The sequence below is a fragment of the Mastigoproctus giganteus genome, chromosome 1 (genome assembly GCF_048544385.1).
Source record: "Mastigoproctus giganteus isolate SK-2022 chromosome 1, ASM4854438v1, whole genome shotgun sequence".
NCBI classification, from domain to species: domain Eukaryota; kingdom Metazoa; phylum Arthropoda; class Arachnida; order Uropygi; family Thelyphonidae; genus Mastigoproctus; species Mastigoproctus giganteus.
In genome coordinates this window covers 129374744-129389858 of record NC_143575.1, presented here as the reverse complement: position 1 = coordinate 129389858, position 15115 = coordinate 129374744, and the positions used below count along the sequence as shown (strand labels likewise).

At 38.4% G+C, this 15115-nt stretch overlaps 1 protein-coding gene across 1 annotated transcript in view; it reads right to left on the bottom strand.

Annotated features, from left to right (window-relative positions):
- The window catches only part of LOC150091135 (homeobox protein aristaless-like), a 239068-nt gene that overhangs the window by 75187 nt on the left and 148766 nt on the right, over window positions 1-15115 (bottom strand). The window contains exon 3 of the mRNA XM_090382184.1: window positions 9923-9968. Coding sequence (XP_090238310.1) covers window positions 9923-9968 — 46 coding nt within the window. The remainder of the gene's footprint in view (window positions 1-9922; window positions 9969-15115) is intronic.

Sequence of the window (15115 nt, the reverse complement as noted above, 5' to 3'; positions counted from 1 at the left end):
TAACGCCAGAGGGGTTACAAGATACAAGGTATTTAGTAGTCATATAGACGAACCTATAGCTTTTAATACTGTAACCTCGCGTTGACCACTCGGCTACGGGGGCTGTTGTTTAGTGACATCGGACCGAGTGGTGTCTTTCTTAGAATAAAAGGATATATAACTCTTGGACATATAACTCCTGATTTGTGAAGGCAAACCACAATATGAGATTCAATTAAAACGATGCCATTTACACTACTTATGTAGTTCAAATTTATGGGTTAACTATGGTGTATCTACACCGATATTATATAGTTAATTACCAAAACCCATAAGGATTATGCCTTGTGCATTTCGTTTTCAAATAACTCTTGGAGAAATGTCAGGAGTTCATTCTCTCAGGTCTAAACGCAGACTTGTGAAATCGAACAAAAACGAGTGATAAACGACTACCATAACAGTTGGCCCATATCGTGAGTCCTGTTGTTTGATTTGTATGTCTTTGCTGAATACAGACAGGAACACTAGGGCGCCACCACACGTAAGTCCTGTTATCACTCCCAAAACGGGACCATGACAGCCACTAAAGAGGCTCCGTCGCCATTCTTTATTCCTGCTGATTCTACCACTGTCCCATTGAAGTCGCCGCACCCAATGAAAAGAGCTGAGGCCAGTCAATGCAGTGCATAACCTGAATACAATATTGCTTCTAGCAAATGGTCTACTAATTGTGCTTCTTGATACTAGAGTCCCAAAGGTGAATTAACATAATCTCCGATCCTTCTGAGAGAGGAAAATCTGTCGCCCAATTATCCTGTCCTCAGGCATTTATGTTAATTTAGAGGGGAACAGGTATCCTGTTCCCCTCTAAGAGAGGGGACTTAGAGGGGGCTTAGAGGGGAACAGGTATCCTGTGTGTTATCAGACACTCAGCCTAAAACACTGATGGATCCAATATCTCTCTATTACAGAAGATTTAGGAGAAGTCCGGTTGGCCTGCCTCCCTAAAATCCACTCATGCACACCTTCTCGATGGTAAGCCCTGTTACGTCACTTAGGTGGCAACGAACGTGTAGAGTGGTTCTCTTCAAGACGCCTGGTCAGCGTGAAGAGGAAAAGACCAAACCCTCCAGCATATGAGAGCACAACAATACAAATGGCCCTCAGTCCCCAGCAGCTTTCACTCTCCCTCTTACGGCAGCGACAGGATCAGAGTGGAAGCAGAGGGTGCTAAGAATCTCTGGGTACGACCAGGCTGCCATGCACGGAAACTGAACTTGGCCTGTTATAACGTACGATCACTCATCGGTGAAGACAGGATATTAGAGCTGGAAAAGGAATTAGAAAATGTGAATTGGAATATCATCGGTTTGGCTGAAACAAGAAGAAGAAATGAATCACTTATAAGTTTATCAAGTGGAAATCTGCTGTACACCAATGGAAACAGTGAAAGGAGTGAAGGTGGAGTTGGGTTTCTGGTCCATAAAGATTTTAAAAACAACATTTTGGAATTCAAAAGTACATCACCAAGGGTGTCAAGACTAATACTCAAGATTTCTAAGAGGTACAAGCTAAAGATTATAATGATTTATGCACCAACATCGAGCCATGATGATGAACAGGTTGAAGAAATGTACACCGAAATTGAGAGTCTTCTAGATGAGCAGAAAACCCACTAGACTATTATTATGGGGGACTTCAATGCTAAGGTTAGAAAAAGGCAAAACAGCGCAGAAAAAGGAACTATAGGAAATTTTGGAATTGGTGAAAGAAATAAAAGAGGTGAAAGACTTGTGGAATTTGCAGAATCTCAAGGACTGTCAGTAATGAACACTTTTTTCAAGAAAAGGGTGAACAGAAAGTGGACATGGAAGAGTCCAAATGGATTAACAACTAATGAAATAGACTTCATCCTCACTAACAGAAGATATATTGTGAATGATGTTACCGTCCTGAATAAGGTAAATGTTGGAAGTGATCACAGAATGGTAAGATGTACACTTGATATAGATGTAGGAAAGGAAAGGAAAAAACTGACTCGAGTAAATAATACAAAGGTCTTTGAGATAACAGAGGAGGAGAAAAAGCAGTATGTACTGGAACTTAAGAACAAGTTTGAGCTTCTGCAGACTGCTCAGGACCAAGATATCGACGAGGAATACTACAACTTTCTGAAAGTGATAAAGCCCAAGAAACCTATAGGGAAAAAGAAATCCAAAGAAGAAAAATTAGCCAAGAAACACTTGTCATGATGAACCGAAGACGACAAATGAAGAGCAAGAAAAACACTGACAGAGAGAAAATTGAGTATACTGAGTTATGCAAAGCCATTAGAAAGAGACTCAGAGAGGACATAAGAAGATTTAACACAAGAAAAGTAGAACAAGCATTAACAAAGAAAACAAAGGATTTAAATCAGCAGCCATGAGCAGTAATAACAGAAAGACAAATGATACTGAAACTGATGAATAGCAACGGTGTACTTATAAACAGCACAGAAGGCATAATTCAAATAGCAGAAGACTACTACAGAGAATTATACAAGGAGCGAGGAAATGATGCCAGCAGTGGGGAAGATGGATTGCAAAGTAGCAACACATACGACATACCCGATATTCTTCCTAATGAGGTAGAACATGCATTGAAGAAAATGAAGAATCAGAAAGCCCCGGGGGAGGATGAAGTTACTGTAGAGTTGTTAAAATTGGGAGGAAGAGACATAACACAAAAACTGGCAAGGCTCTTCACAAAGTGCATTAGAAAAGGTGTGACGCCTAAGCAGTGGAATAATGCAATCATAGTTTTGCTACATAAGAAAGGAGATAAATCAGAAATTGGAAATTATAGACCAATTAGCTTGTTATCCCACATCTACAAGTTGTTCACAAGGGTCATTACTAACAGATTAGAAAGAATACTTGATGAGAATCAACCGAAAGAGCAAGCTAGCTTTAGGACAGGATTCTCAACTATGGATCACCTTCACGTAATATCACAGCTAATGGAGAAAGCAAATGAATATAAAACACCACTATGCCTGGCATTTGTGGATTATGAAAAGGCATTTGACTCCATACAGCATAAGGCAATGTTTCGGCACTGGAAAGACAAGGCATTGATACCCCATATATTATGATTTTGAAGAAAATATATGAGAGTGCTACCTCGTTTATTAGACTAGACAAAGACAGTAGGAAATTTAAAATCGAGAAAGGAGTTCGACAAGGAGACACAATATCCTCGAAGCTGTTTACTGCTGCCCTTGAGGAAGCTTTCAGAAGATTAGACTGGTCGCAGAAAGGAGTCAATGTGAACGGAGAGTACCTAAACCATTTACGACTTGCAGCTGACATTGTGGTCATAAGCCACGATTCCGAAGAATTAGAGGAAAATCTTAATCAGTTATGCACAATTAGTAAGGATTTTGGACTAAAGATGAATATGGCTAAAACAAAAGTAATGATGAACAAGTATGCCACAGAAAGGGAAATAATGATTGAAGGAGCAGTAATTGAAAAGGTGGAGTCATATACTTATCTGGGACAAGTTATTAGCTGTAATAATGATAAATGGCTGGAAGTCAAGAGAAGAATAAATTTTGGATGGATAGCATTCAGGAAATATAGTCGCATACTGAAGAGCAATATCCCAGTTTGTCTGAAACGTAGAATAATGAACCAATGTATACTCCCCACCATGACTTATGGAAGTGAAACTTGGGCACTCACCAAAAGAATGGAAGAGAAGCTGAGAACTACACAGCGAAGAATGGAACGAATTATATTGGGAATCAGACTGTTAGATAAGAAGAGAAACACATGGATTAGGCAGCAAACTCAAGTAAAGGACATTCTTATCAAAACTAAAGAACTAAAATGGTCTTCAACACATAGCTCGAAGACATGATGACAGATGGACTAAGAAAATAACAGAATGGTACCCAAGAGATGCTAGAAGAAAACCTGGAAGACAAAGGCGGAGATGGATAGATGAAATTCATGAGTTTTTGGGTAGTAAATGGATGGCCAGTGCTCAAAATAAATAGAAGGAACTGGAAAGTTGCTGGAGAGGCCTTCATCCTGCAGTGGATTGAAAATGGCTGATGATGATGATGGGTACTTCAGAATCTGAATTATGGTTGTGGGTATGTTCTGTCATCATCTGGTGCTAACATCGATTAACTGCCACAGAATCTCGATCAACATGAACAGTAGTTTGCCGGACAGATCATCCACCTCACAGAGCTGGACTATTCAACTTCGTTTGGACTCATTCAAATACGCTGTTCTTATGCATGTTTGAATATCTTTAAAAGCATTTCCGACAGACTGACTCTTCAATGTTTGGTCTCCCCTGTTTTTTTTGCAACTAATAATAGCTTTGATCCACACGTACAGCTCAGTGCGCTCCTCGATAGCATAATAGTTTGATTACTTGCCACTGGTTTGGACAGGCGTGGGTTCGAATCACATAGAAGACGGGAGGAATTCATAAAGGCCTCTTCAAATGAAACTATAAGCACATCACTGGTGGAGGTAGTAGATGTTTTTCAGCCCTCACAACATGCAATCAGCTTGCGAACACACCTTTATAAACAACAAACCACAGAAGCTGAAAGCAACAGGAAACCATTGCATCAACCACATATATATATATAATATGATAATTTCGTCATGTATTCCCCGGGTTTTAACAACCATGCCAAACCAACCCCACAGTCTCTGACCCTTTGTCCCCTCCCCCGCGCGCGATAGTGGGCCTAGCCTTATGGTAATTTCGCCACTGTTAATCTCCCTAGTAGTCTGGGCGTTTCCAGCGTGATCAATGGCACTGTAACAGAGAATCCCTCTATTTTTCTGAGCATGGCCAGCCTTAGTTGGTAGACGGAATTTATTTCGTAAAGACGGTATTCGCTTAAACAGAGGAGATGCAAGGATGTTTGCTAATGCCACGGAAAAGTAATTAATAGTACAGGATATAGTTTGGGGTGTTAGGGAAGTCGGCGCATGGTCGACTCAGGTCAGTAGCATGGGACAAAACTACATTTACTCCTTCTAAGAACATTCGTATGTAACTTTTAATTGGCCTAAACACCGAAAAGGAAACTGTAATGTTGCAGAAGTCAAATCTACCAGAAATTTAGGAGCATATGGAAAAATACTTAAATTAAGATAAAAAACTTAATTTGTCTATAAAGTAATGCCAGAAATTTTATAAACAAATGCATTTGAGTCTCTGATCAAGTCAACTAATACTGAGTAGTTGGCCCTACTAGGACAAGTACCATTCAGAGATACGAGACGGCGAATTTCATTTTGGTGAATATCGTCTGTTCGGAAGAGAACAGAGAGGGACGGAGGATTGGAGAGTGATGCTTCTCATCAAAAACTGCCTGAAGGTGGCAAGAAGATTCCCTGAATCGGATCAAGGGAACGCGCAAAGTCAGTGTGGTGTGAAATGACTTGCAGTAAAGCGAAGATAATAATGTGGGGGGGCGGACATTAAGGAGCCTAGCTCTATCAAAAACTTGACAGTAGGAGAAACCAACAGCAGGCAGTGACCACAGTACCATAAAATGGCTTCTATCTAAAGAACCTGTATTATCAAAAGTAAAGGCGAGGGTTTCAGGTTCAAGAGAGGGGACTATAATGAAATGGAATATTTTTTGGGCTCGATAAACTGGAGTGACTACTGTTGTATCGTGACGGATAGAAATATGTTATGGAAGTATTAATGGGGAATTAGCTTCTAATCTATGAACGTATTCCTATGAGTGATACCAAAATGGATGAAAGGTGAGATTAAGAGTTGATTGAGCAAAAGAAAGAAGCATAAGGAGTTACAGATAATCACTTGATTCCAATTTGTATAGACATTATAAGTAACAAAATAACTGATGGGGTAATACAAGCAAAAGGTAATTACGAGAATCCAAATAGGGCTAACAAAGAACAGTGAATGCTTCTCATGTATCAATACAAAAGAGAGAGTAAATCAAATAGAGCCCGTAATTGATTGCAGTGAACGGTCCATAGAAAGCCCTGAAGAAATGACAGACGAGTTGAACAGATACTTCTCAACGATATTTACAGTTTAAAGATCCCTCGCCGCGGGTAGCGAATCGGATATAATGACCGTTCTTTCCCAAACAAAGTGCAAAGTCTGGGTTGAAATCCTATTATTGACGCGAGGAATTTTTTATGGTCTTTTTCCACAACGTGTCTATTAAGGAGTCAGATTTTTGTAAAATAAGTGATAAAGTGATCAATCTCAAGAGAGAGGGAATATAAATGGAATGGGATATTTCTTGGGCTTGATTAACCTGGAGTGTCGGATAGAAATATTCAAAGAATTTAACCTCGATAGGAGGATGAAGTACTTTAATTATTCCTTCCTCCTTGGTAGCTTTCCTTCTCTGGAATCTGGCCCTCCTTTTGCAGGGCAAAGATCCGAGAAGGACATGATATATACAGTTATAATTAAACTTCTGTTGTAGGAAGATCATAAACTTTGTGGTTACGGGTGCGATTTAGAACCATCTCAGAAAGAATGGTATCGTTAATAGACCCCCGAATGGCTTCTGTTATTATTTACAATTTTGACATTACTGTATAGTGTATATGTCTAGACTTTAATAAAACTTTTGATACAGTCCCACATGGAATATTCTGTAAATTGAAAGAGGGGTGAAGTTTCAGGTAAGATCGTGAAATAAATCGCAGGATGGCGAAGGAATAGAAGACGGAGGGTTGGCTTAAATGGCCAGTCTTCAGAATGGACCTGTGTAACATGTGGGTTCCTTCAGGGCTTCGTGTTGGGTCCCATCCTATTCTAATTTTCATAAATGATATTGATAAGGTATCCAAAGGAAGCTGTCAGGATTTGTTGTTGATTTGGAGGTGGGCAGGGTCATTAGCTACCCGAAGAAGTCCTTCCAAAATATTTGGATCGGTTGCACATATGATCCGAAAAATAGCAAGAAAATTTAATGCTTCTAAATGTAAGATCATTTCGGGGATATTTGGGGAATAGAAATCTTGAAGTAACGTATATAAACTGCGGGAGGACTAACATGATTAAAGGCGAGAAAGACTTAGGTGATAAGGTGCAACAGGCAGCCAGGAAGGGCACGTGGTGTCCTGTCCATGATTTGTATTGACCTTTGCATTAAGGATAAGGACGTTATTGCCCCTCTCGTACAAGAAACAATGATTAGACGGTATTTGGAATATTGTATTCAGGTGTGGAGATCGCGTCTAAATAGGACACAGAACTTCTGCAGAGGGTTCAAAGAAGTGCGAGCAGAATAGTGACGAGTGCAAAACGATGCACATATGAAAAGCAGTGTAGAAGGTCAGCATGTCTTACATGTCTATTTTTCAAACTTAGACATGCTAAGTTTGAAAAATAGACATGTAAGAGGAGATCTGATTGAGATGTATTAATCGCTGAAGAGGTTGAGTAAAATGAATGAGGAAAGTCTATTCTCCTTCGAGAGATAAGAACTAGGAAGTACAAATATAAAATAGGAATGACAGAAGACTGGTTGTCATAGAGTTCGCCTATGAGCAGAGAAATGTCGAACACTGGACTAAGTTGCTAACCAGTTGCGGAGGTAGTTAGTCTGACTAAGTTTGGATGTTTTTTTTTTTTGGGAATGGGAAAGAGCATGAATATATATATATTTTTTTTAAATTATTATTATTTATTGTTTTTAGGGGGTGTAGAAAAAGTACGCTTCCTTGCATTGGCCTTACAAACACTGATAATGTGGGTTTTTTGTTTTTTTAATACAGTGAAACTTCGAGTTTATGATAATAACTAATTTTGCATTTTTTGCACATTGATAACTTTGTATGCATTAATCACTTTATTTGTAATGGCTGCACGAGCAGTTTTAGCTTTTACCGCCGCTGTGTGTGTTTTTAAAAATTCCATATGTTTTATACGTTACATTTTGAAGTGCTTCCTTCGGCTGCTTTTCTACGGCGAGAAAGCACTTCGATATAATTACCATCCCCAATATGCAGTTTAACATTAGAATTTTTTCGAGAAGTGCTGCCAGTAGCACATACCTTTCTTTTTCTGTACTATGCATGTGGGTGGGCTTACTTTTCTGTGCTTTATAATTTGTTTTCCAATTTTTTTTCCAACTGTATGTATGCGTACAGAGTGGTTATAAAATAACTTAGTGATCAAAGCATTATATTTCGAAAAGTACTTGATGGAAAGCGTTGGTTGAAATATTCGACATTAAATTTGCATTATTGAATGCTGATGATACTGACGGGGCTGGCCGTGATGAGTTAGCGAAGCATCGGTACGTGATATTTGTGAACAGGCTTCGTCCCATGTGCCAGTAAACCTGTATGAAATTTGATAAAGAAATTTGAGGTCATGGGTTACACATACGATAGACTGCGTTTGTACCAGTACTGGAACTACCTTCCTAGTTGGAGGAGGGTAGTGTTTAATTTTACCTGGATAAATAATAATAATTCTTTATTATTTAGACCTGTTCCTTGTCCAGTTCTGAAGTTCCTTGTCCATTGTACTTCTGTACAATGGATACTTTGCAGTAGTCTCTTGTGAAGTTGAAAGAGGATGAGGAATGGCCAACAGCAACCCAGTCATAGAATACACACAATTTACAGGTATAATGTACTGATGCTTCAGGTCCTTAATTGCATCGATATAATATAAAAGAAAAAAAAAATCAGTAAACGGCGTTCGTCCTGAGATAGAATAAATTTCTATCTCTCTTCTTAGTATGTTAACTCTTATTATGCGGACTTTTAGTATGCCCCTCTTATCAAATATAAAATAGGAATGACAGAAGACTGGTTGTCATAGCTGGCTCTTAGTATCCTTTAACAAAAAATTCTTAAGGTGTCAGCAAGATATAAAGAAGTAATTCTCCGTTATCTTATTTTGATTACAGTCTTAGAACAAGTCATACTAGTGTCCGCATTGAAGAGTTCAGTGAGTCAATAATGAGAAAAAATGCAAATACCGAGATTCAGATTTATCTGTAATATGAATAGGGATGAGTAGGTGAAAATGAAATTCATACAAATATGAGAAAGGAGTAAAATATTTATTTCCACATTACTGACGTTTCATATCTTGGAGTTTGTATGGTGCGCGTGTGTGTTTTGATCCTCTGTTCATTGTAAGCGTTTGAGGAATTCTCCACGCACAGTTGATAAGAACATCCCTGAAAGAACAGCTGTGGGATATTTCCTTGCAGTTGGAGGGAATGTCGTGAACATTCTGATGCATCTGGTGATTATACCTGATGCATCACACTTAGTTATCTTATTATACTTTAGCGTGCTCTCGGCTCTGTTCTAGAACATAGCAGCACTTATGTTTCAGCAGTTACTGCTTTACTTGCATGAACTATCGGGATCACAATCTTCACCCACCGTACACGGTAAGTTCATGGAACTTCTTAAGCAAAAAGAGATACTACCAGATACTCCCAAAAAAAAAAAAAAAAAAACCCAGTCGATTTTATCTATTTTACATGTGAATGTCCTCCGTCTTTCTGTGACTAATGCTAGAGTTTTTTTGGGATAGTTAAAAACAGCTGACATGGCACCAGGAATTGATGAATTCTGCCATATCAACTTTATTAGTATTGATGCAGTATAGGAAAATTTATTTGATTAATATGCCTTAATACAAGTAACTAGTATCAGTATAAGAAGGTCAATCATAAAACTTCTTTCTCTCGTTATCTTTCTCTATACAGATGTTTTTTTTTGTTTTTTTTTCCAGAATTAAATAATAATAAATCCTAATGTACTTGTTACCAAACAGAATTATCCAATTATAAAGAAGAATTCATATTTTTTTTAATAAAAAAGAAGCATAGTTAGGTACTAATAGCACATCTATAATAGCACATATATGATGAAATTAGATATATGGACAATACCTGGACTCTGGCTTCGGTTAAATCCACCCTCATTGCGAGCTCTTCCCTGTAAAGACAATAAATTGCAGTTAGTAACAATAACGGATGTTTATGCACTCTATTGAAATATAAATTTATAGATTTTAAAGTTTGTTTATGTTTTGCCATCGGATTCATCAATGAGGGTCAAATAAAATTACAAAAACAATTGAACGCAAAACTCGATCTAGGAACTTTTTCTCAGATTCAGCTACTGACAGTACTGAAAGACCTTTTGAAAGACTGAGAGTTCTACGTGTTTATGTATCTTACCTGTATCGTACATATATTGTAACCATTATAATAGAGTTCAATATGGTACAGATTTATCGGGTCACATTTCTCGCACTGTTCTGCAGGCTCTATTTAAAAATTTAAAACAAATTTCAGTTTAAAATTCAATTTAAAATAAATAAACACAGCATCAACTCTACAGTCCGACAAAATATGGGACCAGATTTCAGTGAAAGTTTGTCGACACTTGTACCACCCACTTCATATACCACAGCGCAATGCAATAGCGTACTACTTCGGAAAAAATTTTCTCTCTACATAACCACTCTTATACCACGTGGGTTTTTTGAAGTCAGTTTATTTAGCCTTGACTAAATGTACTATACAATTAGATAATGTTTTTGGGAACCTTGCCGGGATCCATCATCAAGGTTCACCGCATTTAGTCAATACGTTTAAATAAACTAACTTCAAAAAAAGCCACATGGTATAAGAGTGGTTATTTAAAGAGAAAAAAAAATCATGGGAAATCACCACGTAATGTCATGTCCTAATAATATTAGTGTACTTCTTCGTTTTTACCTTGATATAATACTCTATTCTATGTAGGAAATAAAGTGGCATGCATGTACTAAATAAAGAAATTGTCAACCTTTGGCTTCTTTACGTCATTCGGCTATTCTAATGATAACCGTACTGTAGAAAGAAGCAAAAAGCATTTTTTTTACGCGCATCCTCTCATTATATCTATGGAAAATCGTTCCTGATTTACAAACCACCTTCCCAGGGCACGCTGGAATACCAGGAAATGAGCGTGCAGATAAAGCAGCAAGAAACCCGTCTGACAACGACCGACCATATCCAGATTCCTTACGCAGACTATAAACCAATCATACGCTGAGTATGTAATGAAAATATAATAATGATAACGATGGACAGAAATTTGGCATAGCCAGTTAAATAACAAGTTACGAAATATAAAACAGAATGTACAGCTTTGGGAATCTGTAGTTTCCGCTCAAACAGACACGAAGATGCTGTGCTTGTCAGAACACGTATTGCTCATACCCACCTTACGCATCTCTATTTATTGCGAGGAACTGATCCTCTACTATGCTTGCATTGGGATTCACTACCAACTGTAAAAAATATTCTTACAGAGTGCATTCATTATCAGTGTGCCAGATCCACATTGTTCCGATCCCTCCCTAACTGAAGCGAGTCTCTTCAACTTAGACGTATTATTGGGGACAACTCCAAGTTATCCGAGTTTTTTCAGTATCTAGAACTGTTTAATGTTATACATGCACTTCTAAACTCTTTTTAATAATCTGTACAGTGTCTCTTAACAGGAACAGGCGCAATTTGGCCATCGTAGTCCATGCGCCAAAAAAACTGGCTGCAACAACAACAACGAACCTCCTCTCAAGGAACGCATGGCGTTCGGATTTTTTAGATTTCAATTTACACGTCGTTACTAGCTGAAAAGTGCGTTGAAATAAGCGGGTGGGGTAAAAGAAGTGTTCTATCAAGTGTACAGCCAATTTTCTACATATAGTTTGACCTGTGGGTGGGGTTGCTATCTGTCAGCCAATCTGTTTACGGAGTGACAGCTTCTCTGTTATACTGGCTTCATTCCGATAGTCTTCCGCCGCTGGTGTTAATTGTTATTTATCACCTTTGTTAATCGAGCGATAACTCTCGTCTCTTATGCTGACCTCGATACTGCGGTCTTTTGTGTCGTTACGTGTTACTTACGGCTAACCTTATAATTAATGTTTGATTAAAATACATTACGTTAGGACGCCATTGCCGAAAGCGTGAATGAACTCACGGACTGAGATCTGTAATTTTAGAATCCCGAAACTGAGGGATAGATAAATACCAATTTACTTGCGAGAAGTTAAGTAAAATGAAAAACAGTATTTAATTTAAGGCTTCGATTTTGGGCTTTAAAAATGAAAGTTGTGGGGGTAGGGGGAAGCCCCTGCCCCCACAACCCCTGTGTTAAAATGTTTTCCTTATTAACAGCTGTGTGCACCACCTGGTGAATAACAGCTGTTAATTCTGACAAAAAAAATAATAAATAAAAATAAACAGATAGGCAAATGTTAGAATGAATGAATTAATCAATTAAATACTGTATTTTACGCACGCGATTGTAATAGTAGTCACGTGTTCGAATTCACGTCAAACTAGAGTATAAGTGGATTTTTTCCCTCGCTTTTAATGCCGGCAAATCGTTTTAAAAAGCATGCCGATCGCTTTCAACTTATTTGTCTACTTCAAACCTGAAGTTATTATTTTTCGTCACAGTTCCAATAACTCAATTATTTCTTTCGAAGGAAGTTCGAATTCCCCTATATTGAGATCGCGTGCGATGACTGCGTGAAACTCTACGAATAAATGAAAGCTCGCTCTTACTTTTATATTTCTCCATTCTGCAGCGTTCACAATCAGCCTTACCTGAAAAAAAAAAAAAAAAAGTGTCCGTATACTAGAGCTCTTAACGACGCATGTACGACATTCCAGTCACGTCAGGAATTGGGATGACGTGTCCGGAGTCTTCAGCGATTTACGAGACCTTTCGCTTTTACATAAATGTGGCCGCCTACAAAGAGCGGAAAAACGATGCTTTTTTTTTTGTTAGTTAGCTGTTTGCAACTAATGCAAACAACTCGCCTTTGTTTGCTTACTCCATGCTTCGTAAAGAGATGTTTTTTATTGTCTTTATCCAGATATTTATACTGGCAAGAGCGCTTCTCTTTTACCGCAGTGGCAAACTGTGACAAAACATGTTCATATATTTGAGATCAAAAAATTTATATTTTTTTTCTGGAAACCTTTACTAAATCTTGGCACGTAGCGCTTCTGCTTGCACTTCATTTTTTCGCCTTTTGCTTTCCCTGATTTAGTTAATACCGGCTTTAGTTTGTATCAGCATGTTATAGAAAATACTAGTGGTAAGAGTATTCTTGACCTCTTCATTATCCATGAATCAAATGACATCGCAGGGCTTACAGTGGAGGAACCATTGGGAGGTAGTGATCACGCAGTCATTAGTCGGAAGATGAAGAAAGATGTTGCAGAATTTAAAGGTAAAAATCGCGGGTTTTAATATCAGAAAAGGGGACTACGACAGTTAAAATGCTACTTGGCATCTATCAGTTAGGCATATTTCAAAGGAAGAGTGAATACGTTAGAATTATGAAACACCTTTAAAATGATAATCAGAGAAGCCATGTACGCATTGCGTTAAGAAAATATAGCACGAGGAGGATGCCGAGATGGATGAATACGAAGCTGGCCAGTCTAATGGAGCGGTAAAAGATAGCATGCGAAAGTTACAGATCGATGAAACGTACTGAAGCCTACAACAGCTACAAGTTTATCTGTAAGAGTACTACGAAAAGGCTAGGGTGGCCAAAGCTGAGCATGCGAAAGCATTGGCTAAGAGAGCAAAGAATGGCAACAAGCAGTTTTTCATGTATATGAATAAAAGAAGAGGAATCGAAGCCTTATGTAATGGTGCGGGAAAATCTTAGATAACTCAGCTGATTGCTGATGAATACTTCGCATCGATCTTTATTGACGAAAGACCCTTAATCGTAACGATAGGCTGAGATGTATGAAATTACAGATGATTGTTTATTAGAAAAACTTTGGTTTCGAACCTAAAGGCAAGTAAGGCTACTGGAGTTGATGGTATATATCAAGTAATTTTGGGGAGGTGGCCAGGGAGTGCTTGAATCGTTCAGGTAAATTATGAGGACGCCGTTGGACTCGGGAGAGATTCCTTTGGATTCCAGAAGTTCCACCACATTGCCAGTGAGCAAATGAGCTCGATTCTAAAAGTAACTTTGGTAAAACTAACTACAGACCGATTAGGCTGACTTTAGTGGTAGGAGTACCTTGGAGACGGTATTAAGAGACGTTTAGATACAAATGGCATTCTGAGGGACGCACATCATGGTTTTATTAAGGAAAAATCATGATTAAGTAACCTGATTAGCTATTTTGACCAAATATCTCAAAATAACTAATCGTGATTAGCTACTTTTTTACATAGATATTCATGAGCTATTGTAGGGAATAATTTCGACATAGTTTATTTGAATTTTAGTAAGGCATTTGACTCAGTCCCTCATGCACTGTACAAGCTGGATTATGTTAGGATCATGGGCAAGATTCTGAGATGGATCGTGGGGCGGCTGCGGGGCAGGGAGACAAGAGGGCTGCGATTAATGGATGTTCTTCAAATTAGTGTAACGTCAGAAATTGGGTCCCCAAGCATCTTTTCTTGGACCACTGCTGTTTATGATTTTCATAAACGAGATCGAGGAAGGAATAGAGGATGTGATGCCAAAATTTGCAGAGGATGTAAAGATTGGAGGATCGTTAATGAGCGGCGCTCCTTTAGGATGGCTTGGACAGGCTTCAAGGATGGGTCAGAAAAGTGACAACTGTGTTTTTATGCAAAAAACTACACTTGGGGAATAGCAATCCCAAAATAACTTATACCTTTGGTGTGGTTGAATTAAAAACAGTAGAGGAAGATAGGAATCTGGGAGATATGATAAGGACGGATATAAAGTTCTCTGAGCATGTAAAGTGACCAAGGAAGCCACTTTACACTGCTGGTGTCCGCCTGTCGATGATTTTTTTTTTTTTTTTTTTTGAACAATAGCGAGATTGTGGAGAGTGGGAGGTCATAATTCCACTGTATCAGACAATTGTAAGATCGCACTTGGACACAATATGGGAACCTCATAAAAGACTAAAAAAAAGACTTGAACTTCTTGAACGGGTCCAAAGAAGACCGGAAACCCTCATGGTGAGATCTACAAAAGGCATCCGTATGAGAAAAGATTTCGATTATGTGTGTTACAGAGCTTAGTAACCAGGCACCTTAGAGGAAACCTAATTCACATCTACTGTAGA